General features: G+C 36.3%; 1 protein-coding gene across 10 annotated transcripts in view; it reads left to right on the forward strand.

The window, feature by feature from the left end:
* Positions 1–19,225, forward strand: part of LOC131691078 (metabotropic glutamate receptor 8) — a 1,433,400-nt gene that overhangs the window by 1,356,660 nt on the left and 57,515 nt on the right. The window contains exon 13 of one of the 10 annotated variants that reach the window (XM_058977258.1): positions 5,521–5,700. The exons of the other annotated variants lie outside the window; for them this stretch is intronic. Within the exon in view, the coding sequence (XP_058833241.1) occupies positions 5,521–5,528 (8 nt within the window). The 3' untranslated portion in view covers positions 5,529–5,700. Of the gene's footprint in view, positions 1–5,520; positions 5,701–19,225 lie in introns of those variants that run through there. 10 annotated transcript variants of the gene reach the window in all.

The raw sequence follows: 19,225 nt of genomic DNA on the forward strand, positions 1-19,225 counted from the left end.
GTGGAGGACCAACGCGCACTTGGTGTCTTCGAACGGAAAGTGCTGCGTACCATCTACGGTGGAGTGCAGATGGAAGACGGCACATGGAGACGGCGAATGAACCATGAGTTGCATCAGCTGTTGGGGGAGCCGCCCATCTGTCATACCGCGAAAATCGGACGACTACGGTGGGCCGGGCGCGTAGCCAGAATGTCAGACAATAGCCCGGTGAAAACGGTTCTCAATTGCAATCCGACCGGTACAAGAAGACGTGGCGCGCAGCGAACACGATGGATCGACCAGGTGGAAGACGATTTGCGGACCCTTCGCAGACTGCGTGGCTGGCGACGCGCGGCCATGGACCGAGTGGAATGGAGGAATCTTTTGTATACGGCACAGGCCTCTTCGGCCTTAATCTGTTAATAAATAAATAAAGTGTTCTACAAAGTTATAAATCAATCAAATTGAAGCAACTTTTCTTATGAAACTATGTGGCTATCTCTAAGAGTTATTTTACCAGTTCGCGGTTAGCGATTTTCAGACCTCTTACTTTTAACCACAAAATAAAAAATTGAGATTCTTTCCTTAACTTACCCACAGCCGTCATTATAGTAGATAATTATTTTATACTTTCAAACATTGCATAAATGTTGGAAAAGCATACAATAATTTCCACTGCTATGAATAACAAACTCGTTTCAAAATTTTATTTTAAGATAACAAGACATAAAACATTTTCTTTCTAGCACTCGTTTTGAGCACTAGTCCAAACCAGTGAGCATAGATAACTTTTGTTGGCCGATTTAGAATTAACGATAGTTTGCACCTAACACTACTGTAAATCCACTATACTATTTAGATGTACGGTAGATTGTTCTTTCAAAAACGTTTACAAATCCAATAGAATTGCCATGACATTCGGTATTATCACACTCAATGACTATTTATCAGTTGATTTTACCATAAGAGATTGAACGTTGAAAACGTGACCCCTTAAAATCACTATTTCTCATTTGTCACTTCATACATTGATTTATCGTAAATAGTATGTTTGCAGCACTTTTAGAACTTTGCATGGCGAATATTTTTGCGGAAGTAACAAAACTATTATCTCGTCTATTTGAAAAGTTATGAACGATTTTTGTTGAAAAATATACCATCTTCAAAAATTAATTATTTATTTTACAGAAATAACGCTTCCGCAGTTTTTTCACCAAAAACTACAAAAGTTCCGATCTTTCAAATGAAATTAAAAGATTGAAAATCCATTTGCAATGTTGGAAGATATATAGCTTTTAAAAAAACCCATTTTTGTTTTGAAAATCGCCTGTAACTATGAAAAACAAAAGAGATAGCAACTTCATTGCTTAGATAAAAATGTGTATTTACAAAAGTTCTAAAAACCTCTAGAACAAAGTATTAGCGAGAAATTAACACATTAAAAGATATTAAAAGAAAACCAATTTTTAAAGAGCCACCCTACCTTAAATATTGCAAAAATCATACCATATGAACCATTAGAGACGGCCACATAGTTTCTTAAGAAAAGTTGCTTCAATTTGATTGATTTATAACTTTGTAGAATACTATGTAGCTGAATTTTACATATCAAGAAGTTGATACTTTGAACACCCTAACCGCAAGGACCACCCTAATTCAACTAATATAAAAAAATCGGCAAGAAAGTTCTAAGAAAGTTTGTCGACGATACTATATATCTAAAACCAACGGTTTTGGCGCAAACAGTTTTGTCTTCCTAAATACAGCTTTGGGACCATAGTGCGTGGGCTTTGACCGATTATTCCGATTCGTCTTTTCTTCCTGATTCTTCGTAACGTGGTGTTTTCTGAGCGGCATCATCCTCGATAATGCCGTAACAGCAATCGAAGATCTCTTGCACGTATAGTCGACATGGTTGCCGAAGGTCAGCTTGTCGTCTATGATGACTCCGAGAAACTTCAGACTCCGCTGTGAAGTGATCGCGACTTCTCCCACCTGGATAACTGCCTGTTGTGCCGACTTGACGATAACCACCTCCGTCTTACGTTGAGCGAGCTCCAGTGTTGATCGCGTGTTCTGTGGTCAGTTCTATCTCGGGGATTGACTCCCCGTAGACCTCCAAGGTTACGTCGTCGGCAAAGCCGATGATCTTGACCCAAGGAGGGAACCCACCCCTAGGTCAACGGATTTGACGGTATTGCAAACATCATCAAGCATATTTGTGCATGTTTTAAAGAATCTGTGACATACAACTGCTTTAAGATGGTTATTGCATTACGCCTCGATAGTGGTGCATCGAGAAGACCGAAAAGGCATTTTTATTAATCCTGTTAACACAGATGCCTTCCATTTAATTCCACTATAGAAATAATAATGAAAAACTGTTACTTTTCACTATCAATCAGATACTTATATTTCAACTATTACATTAAGTCTTCTTCAGTGTTCAATATCAGTCTAAAGAAAATTGCTATTGCAACAATCTTTTACACAGAAAACAGGTAGAAAGATCGGTAGGCAACTAGATGCATGAAGCTGGCTGTTTTTGTCTGCGAGTAGTTGTTTGAAAAGCCTTGAATATCCGTTACCTTGATCTCGATTGAGTAAGGACGAAGGGGACTTTGGCGATAACACAAACCTGGCCACAAACGCGAACGCACGCGAACGCACGCGAACTCGCCAACAATAGAATACCCACATAATGAAGTGAACGTTTCAGCACATATATAAATTTACAAACGCGGTCTCAAGCATCAACCCACCATATGGGCGAATGACCATCTGGTTAAAGCTCTCAATAAACAAATTACTCTTACAATTACAGCAACCCACAGCTGAGCGATCAAAAATCGGTCACGTCCGGAACTCTCTACCCTCGATCCCAGCAGTCCAAATTCATGCCTTCAGTTGAACCAATAAAAAATGACGCTAATACTCACTAGACTACACGTCCCATGGCGACATGACCGGGAACCCTAAGTGAAATGGGAGAACTCACTCTGCTAGCATCTGAGCCATTCAGCCTGCACTTGCTCCCAGTGACCTTACACTCACATATAGTTTTCCTTTAAGAACTTTCAATGTAAGAATTCCTCTTCGCGAGGAATGGCTGTCTGGCTGGATGGAGTGACAACTTGAAGAATACGTAGTTTGTTATACTGGCGGTTCTTTGGTGGAGAGCCGAGCCGGTGCTGGTGTATATTGTCATGAAATGGGATTAAACCAATCTCATTCGCTTGGTAGATACTGTGCCGTATTCCAAGCAGAAATCTTTGCGATTCTGTGCGGTGTACAATCGGCATTTCAACAGGGAATTTGCAGTAAAAGAATCTATTTTTGCTCTGACAGTCAGGCTGCCCTGAAAGCATTTAGTTCGGCAGATTCGAGGTCGAAATTAGTAATCGCATGTCGAACTCAAATCGAAGAACTTAGCATTTCAAATGCTATCTACCTTCTATGGATACCCGGTGACAAAAGGCTCTATAACCCTAACTTCTCGTATTCGAACAAAGGTCAAAAATGTTCCGTTCGATTTTTGAGATTTTTTTACATTAGCAAAATTGCAAAATATGTATGATTTGCATCACGGAGCAGAAGAACTATTAAAAATAGGGGATTTTGGAGCCAAAATGACCATGTACCCCACTTTTCCGTATTTTTCTGGAAACAGAAATATCTCCAATCAAATACTAAGGTTATTTCCTTTAAAAAGAAGTACAAATTGCAATTTTCTGATAGCTACTTCTAAAGTTATTACATTTAATATATTTTCCTCCATATTTTCCCATAGTATCAATTTCAAAAGCTTCAAGCGAATTGGGCTGGAGTCTAGAATTGGCCAATTGATGTGAAATTTGGCATCTGAGCTTACTTTGACATTTGTCAAAATATGATAGCGGGGTCTTTGGAGAATTCAAAAAAAAAATTGCAATACCCTAGTGAGCACATTGCCTGTCTCGTCTGCAATTGTAGTGAGTGATTCTGACGGGGAGTGCTTTCCAGTACTATTTTTTCAAATTCAACGTTATTTAGAACCAAATGCAGCAGCATAACGAGGTAGATTATTATTTTCGTTATTTGAAGTACTTTCGATATGTTAAAGGAGGATGGGGAGGTAAGGCCGTATTAGGGGCAGCCACAGAAAACAGACGATTAGGCTCGATTTGAATCGTGTGTAAATACCCGCTACTGAAATTCCGAATAAATCAGACGTCTGAAACACGTTTGGCAAACGTTTGTAGATGGCGCAGTGATCGATACAATGCAGTTAGAGTGCAGCTGTCAAACACGTGTAGCAAGCAGTTGCACAGATGGCAATAGTGAAACACGGATTTCCAACGTTTATCAATTTGAAAGTTTACACAGGTTTTTGAAGAAATTTTGTTCTAGCCTAAACGTCTGTTATCTGTGCTAGGACTTTATTCGCACTATATCAAGGCTAGTGCTAATTTGGGTACTAGTTTAGATACATCATCTAACTAGACACCCAGATGGTGCTAGTTACTGACGAGATGAATTCGAAATATAAAAAAAAACAAAACTTAATTAAAATTAGGTCTTGTGCCCTTAACACACAAAACGGTTTAGTCCAATTTTTATTGCATAATACCAGGCGTTTGGTTTCTTGAACCAAAAGACAAGAGTTCGTCTTCGCTTTCTCGTCAGCAAACCAGAGCTATATTTGCTTCCCGGGACATCACTCGGGACATGTGGCTTTAGGCGTTCACATATGTCGTGTGAACTGTTTGGAATTTTTTGTGTCTAACTAGTGCTAATTTGGGTACTAGTTTAGATACATCATCTAACTAGACACCCAGATGGTGCTAGTTACTGACGAGATGAATTCGAAACACAAAAAAAACAAAACTTAATTAAAATTAGGTCTTGTGCCCTTAACGCGCAAAACGGTTTAGTCCAATTTTTATTGCATAATACCAGGCGTTTGGTTTCTTGAACCAAAAGACAAGAGTTCGTCTTCGCTTTCTCGTCAGCAAACCAGAGCTATATTTGCTTCCCGGGACATCACTCGGGACATGTGGCTTTAGGCGTTCACATATGTCGTGTGAACTGTTTGGAATTTTTTGTGTCTAACTAGTGCTAATTTGGGTACTAGTTTAGATACATCATCTAACTAGACACCCAGATGGTGCTAGTTACTGACGAGATGAATTCGAAACACAAAAAAAAACTTAACTTTTGTATTTTCTATTAATAAAATTCCGTACATTTTAAGGCAAACATTATACATTCAAGAACGTTCTACTGCAGTAATAGGAAAACTTTTATTTTAGCAACCCTTCAGTTAATCGAAAAACGTGGAATAAAAATGTAATAAGAAATGAAGTTGCATATTTTTTTCTTTAAATTTTCATATTTTCAATGTTTTTGACATATGAAAATGAAACGCGGTGCGCAGATTTCGCGTGCAGATTTCGCGGTGCGGGTGCGGTAAATACCGCGCGGTTGCGGTAATTACCGCAACCGCGACGAACCCTATTTACAAGAAATATTAATCTTACATTCACATTTTATAACTTTTAGGCACATAAAACCCCATTTTATAAGAATATGCACATTTAACTTATGTGTGTGCATACATACACTCTGAGAAATTCACATGTCCAATTTACGTGAAATATCACGTAACTGATAAGATTGTATAAAACCTCAAATGTTACGTGAAGTTAGTAACATTGACCTGCATAACACGTCACGTTCACTCCTCATTTTGGTGAAATTGACGTGATTTTCAGGTAAGCAAAAAATAAATAATATGGTAACAAGAGAGTTGGTGGAAGAACTTTTACTGCTGGATTAAAAATTTCCCAACAGTTTATTGCAAATATTGAACGGTAAGTTGTTTTTTAAAGAATTTCTTAATTATTGGGTGTAACCATTTACACTGTTTATTATTTATTTAATTTCAGAAGGTGGAATCGGAATTTTTATCTGAACTGAACTGAACCCGAGGATCAGTTCAGTGAGAGTTCGGAATAGCTGAACTTTGTGGATATTTCTCCAACACCGTCGTTCTTTTTTAACTTTATTCAGCTTTGGAGAAACCGAAATGTAAGAAAACTGTAACAGTAGCAATTTACTCTACATTGTACATAGTGATCAGACGTCCCGCATGACCAGACGTCCCGGATAGAGTCCCGAATTTCTAATTATTCTAATTTTTATTCCGGTTCCTTTCTTTTTATACAAAACATATGTTGCTCACGGTGCCTTTGTCGACGGCCAGTACGAGTCAATTCATGAATCTGCGATATTGTCATGGGAATTTCACAAGAGACTAATGAAGTGATATTATGTGGTTCAAGTTTAAAAGATTTTTATTAAGTCCTTCTGCGTAATAGTACATAGTATCACACATTGGAGAATTTTCTAGAAACCTATTTTTATTAAATAACCCTAAAAATCCTTTGTAAAATCCACGTGGACATCACAGGGAGGGAGTGCGGGGTCAAAAACGATTGTCGATTGTTGTTGTCCACGTGGTATATGTACGACCCCTTATGGTGTCCCGCACTCCTCTTGCAAACATCTGGTCACTTTACATATTACTCATAAAACCTATGTTATAAGTTGATAAACCTTAGAGAATCCCACTACCGCCAGAATGCAACCAGCATAACTTAAAACCCACCGGCAGGCGAAGATATTGGTGGGCTGGCGATCAATTTGATTGGCACCGTGTCATAATGTCCGAAGGGTAGTGCGTCAGAACGTCCGGGACATTACGACGCACAAGTGTGTCATAACATCCGAAAAAACAATGCGTCAAAAGATCCGAAACCATTCTTGTGCCATAATTTCCAAAAGAAGTGCTGCGTCATAATGTCCGGGATAGACTCATAGTAACGGATATTTTGACGAATAGGCACTGCACCACACTGTCTCAGGTCATAAAATGGAGTGCGTCTTAACGTCTGAAACATTGTGACGCACACGTAGTGTGTCATAGAATCCGCAAATGAGTGTACGACATAAAGTCCGGACCTAATGACGCATATCCTTTTCAGATATTATAACGTACCTCGTGTGCGTCATAATTCCCCGGGCGTTATGACACGCTGTCATTTTCGGATTCTATGTCGCAATAAAATCTTGGGCACTGTAACGCACTTATAGTGCCGGAAATTATGATACACAGCTACTGTGTCAAAACGTCCCAGGTTATAGCGTCCCACAACAGTGAGCGTCATAAACTCCACGACATTATGGCGTAGAAGTGTGTGTCATTATGACGCAGTACGAATTTCGGATGTTGTGACGTACATTTACTTTCGGACCTTTTGACATATCCATAGGCTTCTCAATTTATGACGCAGTTCTTATGCGTCACAATATCCGAAACTATAAGTGCATTACAGTGCCCAGGATATCAACTGCGACATGAGATCTGAAATCTAATGTGCGTCATAACGTCCGACATTAGACATTATGACGCACATCCATTTTCGGATAGTATGCCACAGTCTGGTGTGTCATAATGTCCCGGACGTTATGACGCACCATCCTTCGGACGTTATGGCCTCGCACGTTATGACACGGTGCCAATTTGATTGAATAGTTTGCAATATATACCGCATACGTGAGCACTGAACCAACCAACCAACAAATCATTACGAAGGCCGGAAAACGTTGTACAGGCAAGATAGATAAATAAGAATTATAATAGCTAAAATTATAATTGATCCAAAGTGTATAATATGAGCAGAGTAATTGGGCAGTAGATAAAATTCCATGGGATATGGGTTCTCCATAAGCTTTGGAGCATGCTCCATAAGATTATTAAACCACGATTCGTGTTATGTTGTTTGCAAGACGTCGTAGTTTTATAAAAAAAATCATAGTTCATACGTTGCAAGAGTCGCATATTCCGTTGGTTGTTCTTTACCATTACCAAGCGCCGACACCCTTGTTTCGGATATTGCGGTTTGCCCACGACGGTTAGCCGAAGACCAAGGCTACAACCATCATTAGTGAAGTTCGACGTATCAAGAAGTCTCTCAGCGAATGACCACCTCCTTTCATATGATATCCATATGATAATCGATTTTCAGTATTTCGTGGTGATAGGAAGCCGCCATCATCAATTTCCGTCGTCTACTGCTGAGCACTTTTCAAATGACACTCATATTGATGGTGGTTATCAGTGTTTTGTGATAACCAGAAGTCAGCATCTTGGATTTCAATATGGCGCCAATCATCAATTTTCGTCTTCTACCAATCATTGCCTTTCTAATGACACCCATATTGATGGTGGTTTGCAGTTTTTTGCGGTAACCGGGAGTCGCTCTCTTGGATTACAAAATGACTTGAATCAATAATTTATCACTTTATACTTAATTACGCCTGTTGGTAGACAACACGATGTACTTTAGAAATATCCAGATAGGTGACAAATGATTCTAGCAGTCACCTCACCTAAAGTGAGTTTCGGAATACCTCTTCGTGAGTGAGGTGACTGGTAGGTGAGGTGACGGTGAATAAAGTGAGGCGAGGTGAGTTGACGGTATCAATAGGGCCCATAATTGAAGCCACTTTTATTTTCGGTCGCTCATGTTTGACTAAATAATTCTTTTGTGAATAAAAATCTTTAATCAAAAAGTATAAATTGTGTTTCAAATAGTTTGGTAATTATTTGATCAACTCTCACGTTAAATACAAATAAGTTAAAAACAGAAAATACATTCAGAAAATAAGCTGATTTCACGTTCTACGTGATAAAAATAGACATTGTTAACAGTAGTTTACTGAAAAATTTTCTTGTTTAGGATTAAGCGATGTGGTGAATTCACTGATATTAGCCAATCAATCTGAAACGACTAAGACTAGATTGCTCGAAGAAGCTAACCGGAAGCCTCTACTTGAATCGAAGTTGGTGGTACAGCATCACAATCCCTATTGGTGGCATCTGGTGCAACTAGTGTGCCATTGGAGATTACGGTTTACACTTGGAACAGTTAGATGTTACTTTGGAACAGTTAAATGAACAATGCAAAGAAATTGGCGAAATTTGTGTATTCGATAAGCTTATACGAGTGCCTGATTTATTCGAATACTATATAAGTGGCGAAAAACAATGCCTTTCAGAAAGACGTCAGGTGCGATGAAACCTTTATTATAAGCCTACTATGTTCCTACTGACACAATGATACTGTGCTTAATATCGTTGTTTTCACCTGCTAACATTGATCGATTAAGCGATGTAGCACTTTTAGGCTAGAATCTTGAAATAAATCTGTGTGAAGATTAATTGCATTTAATTTGTAATTAGTTGTTTTATTGGTTACGATATCTGTAAGCTCAGGTCAAAGATATAAGATACAAAACAAATAAACAAATTATTTCAAGTATAAAATTAAATCAAGCCTGTATATTAGAGCACGATTTTTTGAAAGAAATAAAAAACTCAGAACATCGATACTTAAAACTAATCGCTTAAAATTTTTCAAACAGTAACAGTCCGATAAAATATAAACATCTTTACCGCTTCTGTACACAACAATTTTTAAGGATAAAAAATCAGCAATCTAAACTACTGATTCAGCCATTTTTATTTAACCATTTGACAAATTCTTCCCCACTGAAAATTCAACAATTGAATTGTTTTATTGACAACACAATAATCAAATTTTCAGTGATCTGTAATTCAAATTTGACAATTGAATTACTGAATTTTCTGCAAAGAGAGTCTGTCTAATATTTGAATTCCAATGGTTGAGCTTTAAGCATCTTGTATTATTGATTTTTATCACCAAAATTAGGTGTGCGTATGTAAATTCCATTATCCTCATTGGAAATCCACGTACCTCCTACCGGAAAATAATTTTAAACATAACGGAACATCACGTAAATGTTACCTGATTTCCTGCCGATCTCACCAAAACTTCACGCAAAAATCACGTGGAAATAATGTCTTATTTATTGGACTGATCACGTACATAGTTTAATCACAATTTCATTAGACTACATGCAATTCCGGTAAAAGTTACGTGAAAAATAGGGTGGATGAAAACCACCTATGTTTAGGTAAATCGAACGTGAAAATCCACGTACCTCCTACCTTAAAAGCATTTTAATTTTTTTTTTTAATAGCCCGCCTCTTACCCCCACACCAAAAAGCTCACAAACGGAGCCCCCTGGTAGTGGACACATCAGTTCTCAGCGTACAAAAAAAAGGTCAGCACAACAAAACAAAGTTACGAATCGCGGAAACGCTGAGAACAAAAAAAAACAATACGAGACCGACAAAACACAAAATTTGACAAGAAGCTACGGCGAGTACCCAGCGGAAAAGAATCCTTTTAAGGGTCCCATCGTAGCTTTGCAGGAAGCTCATAATAATTTAAATTTATTTATTACTTATTGCTATAAAAAATGCATTATCAATTGTTTTTATTTAAAAAAAATGTTAACCAATTATAGCTAAAGGAATAAGCTCGATTGGTGGTGAACGAAGTTTATATTAAAAATTCTCCTATTTTATTTTTTTAAATTAGTTTCAATTTTGCTTGGAAACGAGTGCGACATGTTATTTACTTTAAATCAGTAGGAAGCTGGTTGAATAACTTAGGTCCGATGAAAGAAATGCGTCTTTGACCAAGGTTCGTGGATACTCTGGAGTATAATAAATGATTGGCTTGTCTAGTGCTGTGAGCTCGAATGCCTGTTGTAAATTCTAGATTATTATGATCAATAGTATTATGCAAAGCATTGTGGATGTATATTATTGTTTGGTAGTTAGTCAACCCAAGCAAAGGTAAAATATTATGGGCATTATTATTGTATAACAAAATAGTTAGGTACATAAATGGTTTTTTATAAATAATTTTAAGACATCTGTTTTGAAGCGTTTGTAGCTTTTTCAGATTCGAAATACTGGCACGGCCCCACACAGATACAAGGTAGTTCAGCAATGAGTGGATGTGCGCATAATAAAATTTTAGAAGAACATGCTGGGGAAAAAAAGAGCATACTTTACGCATAGCCCACATAACGATGCAACTTTTCTCTCTATAGATGTTATATGCTCAATCCAGGAGAGTGTGGGGTCTAAGTGAAGTCCTAAATATTTGAAGCAGTTAGTTTCCTGAATTACAGACTGTCCCATTCTTGGGTCTGGATGCACGCCTATAGCTCTTCTAGATGAACGAAACAGCATATATTTAGTTTTTGATAGGTTCAAGGAAAGAAGGTTTTCGTTGAAATACGTCGTTAGTGTTTTTAAATCCGATTGAATGTCGCGTACAATATCCAGGCAGCTGTTGTTCGGGTACAACAACGCGGTGTCATCCGCGAAAAGACGAGGAGTCCCTTTTAACCCGAGTCTACCTACGTTATTGATATACAATAAAAATAACAGTGGCCCAATATTACTGCCTTGGGGCACTCCTATTTCTATTGGTCTATAAGAGCTACACGAGTCTTCAATAGATACGAATTGGTTCCTATGCGACAGATAGCTACGAATAATATGATTTGCTAATCCCCTGATACCATAGCATTCTAACTTCTTAAGCAGGATTGAGTGATCCAGAGTATCGAATGCTTTTTTTAGGTCCAGAAAAAGGGCACCAACAATTCTTTTGCTATCAATTTGACTAATGATGAAGTCAATTAGTTCGGTCATTGCAATTAAAGTGCTGCAGCCCTGTCTGAACCCATACTGGTAGTTGTAAATTATGTTGTGTTTGTTCAAAAACTCGAGTAGTCGATACAACGGAATATCGCGTAAATATTACCTAATTTCACCTCGTTTTCATCAAAACTTTACGTAAGAAGTGCGTGACAATCATGTCTTATTTACCGGAATCTAAATTTTATTCGGCTACGTGCAATTCCGGTAATAGTGAAAAATTTTCAGAGTGATAGTTTATACAGTTGACACATAGAAGGTATCGACACAGATCTTTCATTAGGGCCTAGGTCACAATGTACTCAAATGGAGAAAAATCAGTTTCAATATTCGGCGATGTTTTTTTCTAAATGTAGTTTTTATTGTAGGTATAAATTACTTTATGACCATGTTTTTCCGGAAGCATCTTTGGTTAAACCACAGATAACAGACATTTAGGCTAGAACCAAAAATTTTCAAAAACCTGTGTAAACTTTCAAATTGATAAACGTTGGAAATCCGTGTTTCACTATTGCCATCTGCGCAACTGTTTGCTATACGTGTTTGACAGCTGCACTCTAACTGCATTGTATCGATCACTGCGCCATCTACAAACGTTTGCCAAACGTGTTTCAGACGTCTGATTTATTCGGAATCTCAGTAGCGGGTATTTAAACACGATTAAAATCGAGCCTAGACGTCTGTTATCTGTGGTTAAACCTTATGACAATATAACAAATGGGATTTTCGATTGATTGACACCGGTGTAGTGGATTGCACTGGTTTTGCACTTTCTAACAAGTGTCAATGGAACATACCCAGTTTTCTGCACTTCTGCTAGAAAGTGCAAAACGGTGCAGTTTCAGTGCACTCCACTACACCGGTGTCAATCATTCGAAAACCCCAAAAGAATTTAATTTTTATGTGCTTTTAGTGGGTAGAAACTAAAAAAAATGCTTACGCCCAATTTGCATCCCAGTCGTGATTTCGCCCTTCAGCAACCACCATTTGCGGAAGGGCTAAACCGTGTACATAATTTTCAGAAGGGCGCGGTAAATGGGCTAAACTGACTCTGTCTTGCTGGGTAGCCTTTATATTCCATATGAGAATAAGGGCCTAAGTCGAAATCTCGAAGAAAATGCATGTTTCGCCGTTTTGTTTTCTTTAATTATAAGTCGAACTAAAAATCATTTTAACTAATTTTCACCTCAATCTTGTAGTATTTTTGTCCCATAATGTCATAATAGCGAAAACGCAGTTTGTTTACATTTGTGATTTAAGCCCTAATGAAAGATCTATGTCGGTATGTGTGCGCGAGATAACAATAGCATTTCTTCTTCATATGAATTTTAAGCGGTTTGAAGCAAATAGAATTAACGTTTGGATTTTTTTCAGCGCAGGTACCTCCCGGTCAAACCATTCGGAATTTGATTTGAAATCCTGAATGGAGTCATTATGGATTCCAAATCAAATGCAACAACCGATTCTGAGTCGGAATCGGTTGTTGCATTTGATTTGGAATCCATAATGACTCCATTCAGAAATCTGAACCGGTTCCGGAATGAGTTTACCTGGGCTTTAGAGTCGATCTATATCAGAGATGCCAGATTTGAGTTAAAAACTTAATATAATATTTTAAATTTAAAAAAAAAAAACTTTTTATTCACTACACTACTATCATAACTAGCTTACTTGATGGTTTGACTGAGACTGACTTGCTGCTAATCGTTGGAACTTCGATGATCCCCACAAGTGACATGAACGGGTGTTTATGTTTTGGCTACCGTAATACTTTCCCATGAAAGTACTATCGATGTTTTGTCTAATAGTGACTTGGTGCGAACGATACGTCTTGGTGTGAACGATAATTGCCAATAGCCTTATTAACTCTTCCCTTCTCAAAAAGACTTTGTCCTCAAAGTCTCAGAGATCGATCTTGAGTTGGCATATTAAGAAATTTTTGAATTTCTATTAACCTTTCTGGCGAAACATCTGGATATGGTGACGACTTCATTTCAGGAATTGTGTAGCTTTGTGGAATGTCCTGTGATGGTGGTGCTGTAGCTGGAATTTCTTTGTTGATGTTGATTTTTGCTTCTGTCTTTTCTGATTTCCAATTTTTTATAAGCATTCCAAATAATATAATAGATATAATTATGAATGAACTGGAAAAACTAATTGCTCCAAAAAGTTTTAGATTCCATTGCAATGATTTGGTTTGTAAATGTACATGTTGTGAAATACTTCTTTGTTCCAGTGTTAGGTTGGATAAATATTCTGGTGATGGAATATCGATAATTCCGTCTTCTTTCACTATTAATCCTGTTGTTGGTCTGAATGTTTTACTATCAATTTTGACGAGGAAATTTGTGTATACGTTGTTATCTAAATATAATTCGCATTGATCGAATTGAATTATGAAAGATCCTTCCAGTGGTTGGACATTATTGCTGCAATTTGATTGTAGAGTAACATTGACGTTGTTAAGTAGGATTGTGGCTTCATTTATACGTTTGATAATACCCGTTGAATACACTTTTTCGAAAGTACAATTCGTATGTTGCATTCGAATTAGTTTGTTGATGCATTGATTTGGGTCTTTTAATATTTTTGAGTTGCAGATATAAAAATCGTCGTCTTGTATACATTCATTGTTGAATTCATAAATTGTTGTTGCGTTAGACAGGATGTAATTTGAATTCAGATGTACTCTTTTCTCGTTTTTGACTAAAGAGTCTATAAATTCGTAATCGTAAATTTCCGAAGATAACTGAGGTATTTTTAATATATACATAATGTGTGTATTATTCATTGTCACTTGGGCTGTTGATTTTGATAGTAATTTTTCAAATGTCGTAATGAGAATGTTTTGTTTTTCCAGAAACGGTTTCATCTGAACATAATCAGCAATCGATAAAATTCTGCTACTTGGAATGCCATGTTTTGCTAGAAGAATCGCATCTTCTAAAACTTCTAATTGATGTTGAACACTATCCATATTCAATATTGTTATCAGGATGTTGGTTTCTATCTGATGTTCCAATTTTGTTTTAAAATCTAATTCGAGAAGATCATTCATTGTTTTGCTGATAAGTTGAATTCTCGTATCTATTGCTTTGTTGAGAAGAACCTGTTGATTGTTGTTGTTTATTAAATTATTCGTGGTTTCATTGATGATTCGCAAGTCTTCAGCGTCAGGTGATCCTGCAATCCATTTCCATACGGTTCCAATACTATCCCAGCGTTTTCTTCTATGAATAATTGGTTTTAGTTTATAATATGTATTATATAACAGTGCGTGTTTTTTCTTTAACAATTGAAACAATTGGCCTTTCAATTTATTGTTCAGTATAATCTCGTCAAAATTTTCAATTTTATCTTCAAATTGTGTGAAATTAATCGGTTGAATGATCCGAACATGTCCTAATTGAATTTTTGCTTTTCCGATAGGGATGATAGCTAAAGGATTTTGATTGAGATCGTGAATTTTAAATGTTGCTTCTATGTGGACGTATGACACGCATATAGCGAGTCTGAAAATAAAGATAAAATAAACCTTTTTTTTCTCAAATTCATCTTGTGAATTTTTCGGTTATTGGTGTCAATAATATATGTATCATAGTTTTCTTTTATTATAATTTTTTTGTATTTACTTTTTCTTTTAGAAATGTCATGCGTTTTTTTCAAAAGCGTAAGATCCTGGCTCAAAATTTACATATTGACCCTCTTGAATATTTTCGTTTTTCTTTTGATATAATGCAGTTACCTTTTCACGACTTTTTGTTTTTCTTCTAGTAACTTCTTCTGCGTTTAAATTTTTATTGATTTCACCTATATAAATATTGGCTGGTGTATCTTTCACAAAACTGTGTATAGAATTATTGTATTTATGAAAAGTTGATCTAATGAGTTGTGCAACGTTCATATCTGGTGTGTCCTTTTTTATACATCTAGAAATTTCTCTAAGGGTTGAATGACATCTTTCAATTTGGCCATTTGTTTCCGATCTATGAATTGGTGTTTTGAAAATTTGTATATCTAAACTTCGTAGCATTTGTTCAATTATATTAGAATTAAAAGAACTTTCATTATCCATTATAACCATTTTTAGTATGTTCCATTCATGAATAAGATCGAGTAGAGCTTCTTCTATATCCAAAAGCGATTTGGAATTTATGGCCCTGTATTTTAAGTATTTAGAAAATTTGTCAATGGTGGTTAGAAATAAATTATCAACATTGTACACAAATATATCAACATGAATTATTTCTCCCGGTTGTTGGGGTATTGGCGTTTTAAATTGAATGAATTTTTGAGGTTTCCTCTCATACTTTTCAGTTTTACAAACTTCACAATTTTTGACAAAGTCCCTAGTTATTTTACTCATTTTTGGGAAATAAAAACTCTTAAGAAGTTGTTCAGTATTTTCTGTAGCGTTTCTATGAGCGAATTGGTGAATTTTTTTGATTTCTTCCAATTGTCTTTCTTGATTATTTATATCTTGAACATTTATTTGGGAAAATCGAGCTTTGATAATTCTTGGATTGAAATATTGCCTGTACACTTCCTGAATTACTCCCATTATTGGTTCAGATGTATAAATTCCATTAATAACATTTGGATTAAAATAGCTTTTCAATTTTTCTATAAGGAAATCGCTTGTAAATCGTCGCTCGATAAAAATATGTCGTTTGTAGTTATCAAAAGGTATGACTAAACCGTAACTTGAACGTGTTCCAATTTTGAAAAATAATTAATTTTTAAAAACGTTTACTGGAGCTTCTGTGGATGGAATAAAAGAACTGTCATCATCATCGGCGGAATTTTGGGTCGCAGTTAGAGAATTTATTTGAACTCTAGGTAAAGCGTCTGCTACTACATTGGCTTTACCAGGTTTATAATGGAATTCGTGGTCATGCTCTTCAATAAAAGCTTTCCATCGTTTCAATTTTGCGTTATTATTTTTTGGAGAGATTGCAAATGTCAAAGGTTGATGGTCAGTATAAATAATTATTTTATGATCATTAATAAAATTTCGAAGTGTATGCAATGCCCAAACAATGGGAAGCATTTCTTTTTCATTTGTAGCATAATTTTCCTCTGTGCTAGATAAAGTTTTCGAAATGAATGTGATTGGTCTTTCGCCATCATGAAAATTTTGTGATAACACAGCCCCAATTGCTTTATTCGAAGCATCGGTTGTTAGCAAGAAGGGTTTTCCAAAATCAGGAAATGCCAATACATCTTCTGAAGATAAAATTTCTTTCAATAATTTAAAAGCTTTTTGTCCTTCGTCATCCAATGTGATACTGAAGTTCCTGGATTCATTTTTTGAAATTTGTCGGTGTCCGTTAGCACCTTTTAAAAATTTGGTTAAAGGTTTGGCTACCTTTGCATAATTTTTAACAAATCTTCTGTAGTATCCTGATAATCCTAAAAACACCCTTAATTCTTTCAATTTTTTTGGTTGTGGGTAATTTCTGATAGATTCAATTTTTTTTGGGTTTGGCATTAAACCATTTTCTGACACAATAAATCCCAAAAAATCAACTTCAGTTTTAAGAAATTCGCACTTATCTGGTTGAATTCGAAAATTGGCTTTTCTCAAAGTTTGAAAAACCGTTTTGATATTTTCCAAATGTTCTTCAAATGTTTTTCCTACAATAATTATGTCGTCGATATACACATAACAAATTTTACCGATATGTTCTCTAAGAACATCGTCCATGACTCGTTGAAAAATGCTTGGAGCATTCTTAAGTCCAAATGGCATACGAACAAATTTGTATTTTCCATTATTTACTGAAAAAGCGGTTTTTTCTATGTCCTTTTCTGACATAAGAACTTGATAAAAACCGGAAGCGAGACCAAGTGTTGTGAAGTATTTATTTTTTCCTAAATTTGCTAAGACAGTGGATGTATCTGGGATTGGGTATCGGTCACTTATTGTTTTCATATTGAGTTTTCTAAAATCGCTAACCATTCTATATTTTTTTGTATTGGATGCATCTGATTTTTTGGAACAATCCAAATTGGGGAGTTATAGGGAGATCTAGAAGGGCGAATAATTTCATCTTCTAACAGTTTGCTAACTTGAGATTCCACTTGTGCTTTCAAACTTTGTGGACATGGGTAAGATTTTGAATAGATGGGATTGTCATCATTTGTCCGGATCTCTGCTTTTATTCTTGTGGTAAACGATAACTTACCATCTACTGGCTGGAAAAGGTCCTGAAAATTTGTAAGTAATTGTAATAGTGCCTTTTTTTCTGGTGCTTCCAAATGTGTGTCCCTTATTTGGATTTGATTCACTTCTTGTAATTGTTGTGCTAATAGAGGAATAGAATGATCATTAATTATTAGAATATTATTTTTAGTATTGATAATGGCTCCCATTTCTTTTAAAGAATCATGTCCAATAATAGCATCGAAGGTTTTTAGTTCATCCATATGGTATAGTTTAATATTTACCTCTGAATATGGTCTGAAGAGCTTAGCTTGTGAAAACTTGAAAATGTTTATGTTTCCTCCAACTGAAGAAACGTAAAACGGATTATCAACAGGATGTGAAATTTTTGCAAATTTTGGGTGGATAAAATTCTTATTTGATCCGGTGTCGACGAGAATTTTTAATGGTTCAGTCCGCGTACCATAAAATAGAAAATATTGCAACGCAGAGGTTACTCTAAAAAATTTAATTCAGCATCTTCTTCGGTATACTCTTGCTCTTTTTCTTGATAGTCTTATTATGTTTTCCAGATCGTCGGGCATTTCTATACTTAAATTGTCGAAATTTTCGATTAGGTCGTCTAGATCCACTTTGAAAGGAAATTGAAAAATTGGTTTTGTTTGAGGAAATTAATTCTTGTTGTCGTTTCATTGTTTTTTGTTTCAATTTAGTCTTCTTTACCGTCGCTCCCGCAGATACCAGGTACCCTAACAGGAGGCGTTATTAATGGCATTACTGCGCAGAAATATCACTTTTAATTATCGTGTAAGGACACCTTTCAAGGTAGACACATCCCAGTTAAGCTCAGCCGGAAATGTACCGGAATCCTGGCTGGTTCCAGTGCGTATTCCTGCTACAGTGACACATCCGATTTTAGTTAGAATCGGTTGTGCCACTGGATCCCGTGTACGCACTGGAACAAGGCAGATTTCCAGTTCAATTCCGGCTGAACTTTGCTGGGATTATTTCATTTTAAAGGCTGGCGTTTACTTTTACTTCTTGTAAGTACAAAATTGCCGCGATGATAAGGCATATTCGATTCCATGGCACTACATTTTCTTTCAACGTAAGATTTGCTTATATCTTGAATGCAAAGTATGCTCGATGTGCTGGAATCATACAGATCTACACCCTGACGAAACCTAAATATAGAGTTACTATCATTCATAATAATTCCACGACTTGATGTTTTAGCTCCTGTTGGGTTGAAGCTGATCATTAAACAAGTCTGATTGAAAATGGACTGAGTGTATCTCTAGTTTTCGTTGCACCTGCACACCGCCAATTTCTCCAGCAGTTCCAGGGATCTTCAAATTCTAATCCATTGCATACATGCATTCAGATTCGATACACCGAATCAATTAATTTACTAACATCCTATTATGTGCTTA

The sequence above is a fragment of the Topomyia yanbarensis genome, chromosome 3 (assembly GCF_030247195.1).
Source record: "Topomyia yanbarensis strain Yona2022 chromosome 3, ASM3024719v1, whole genome shotgun sequence".
Taxonomy (NCBI): domain Eukaryota; kingdom Metazoa; phylum Arthropoda; class Insecta; order Diptera; family Culicidae; genus Topomyia; species Topomyia yanbarensis.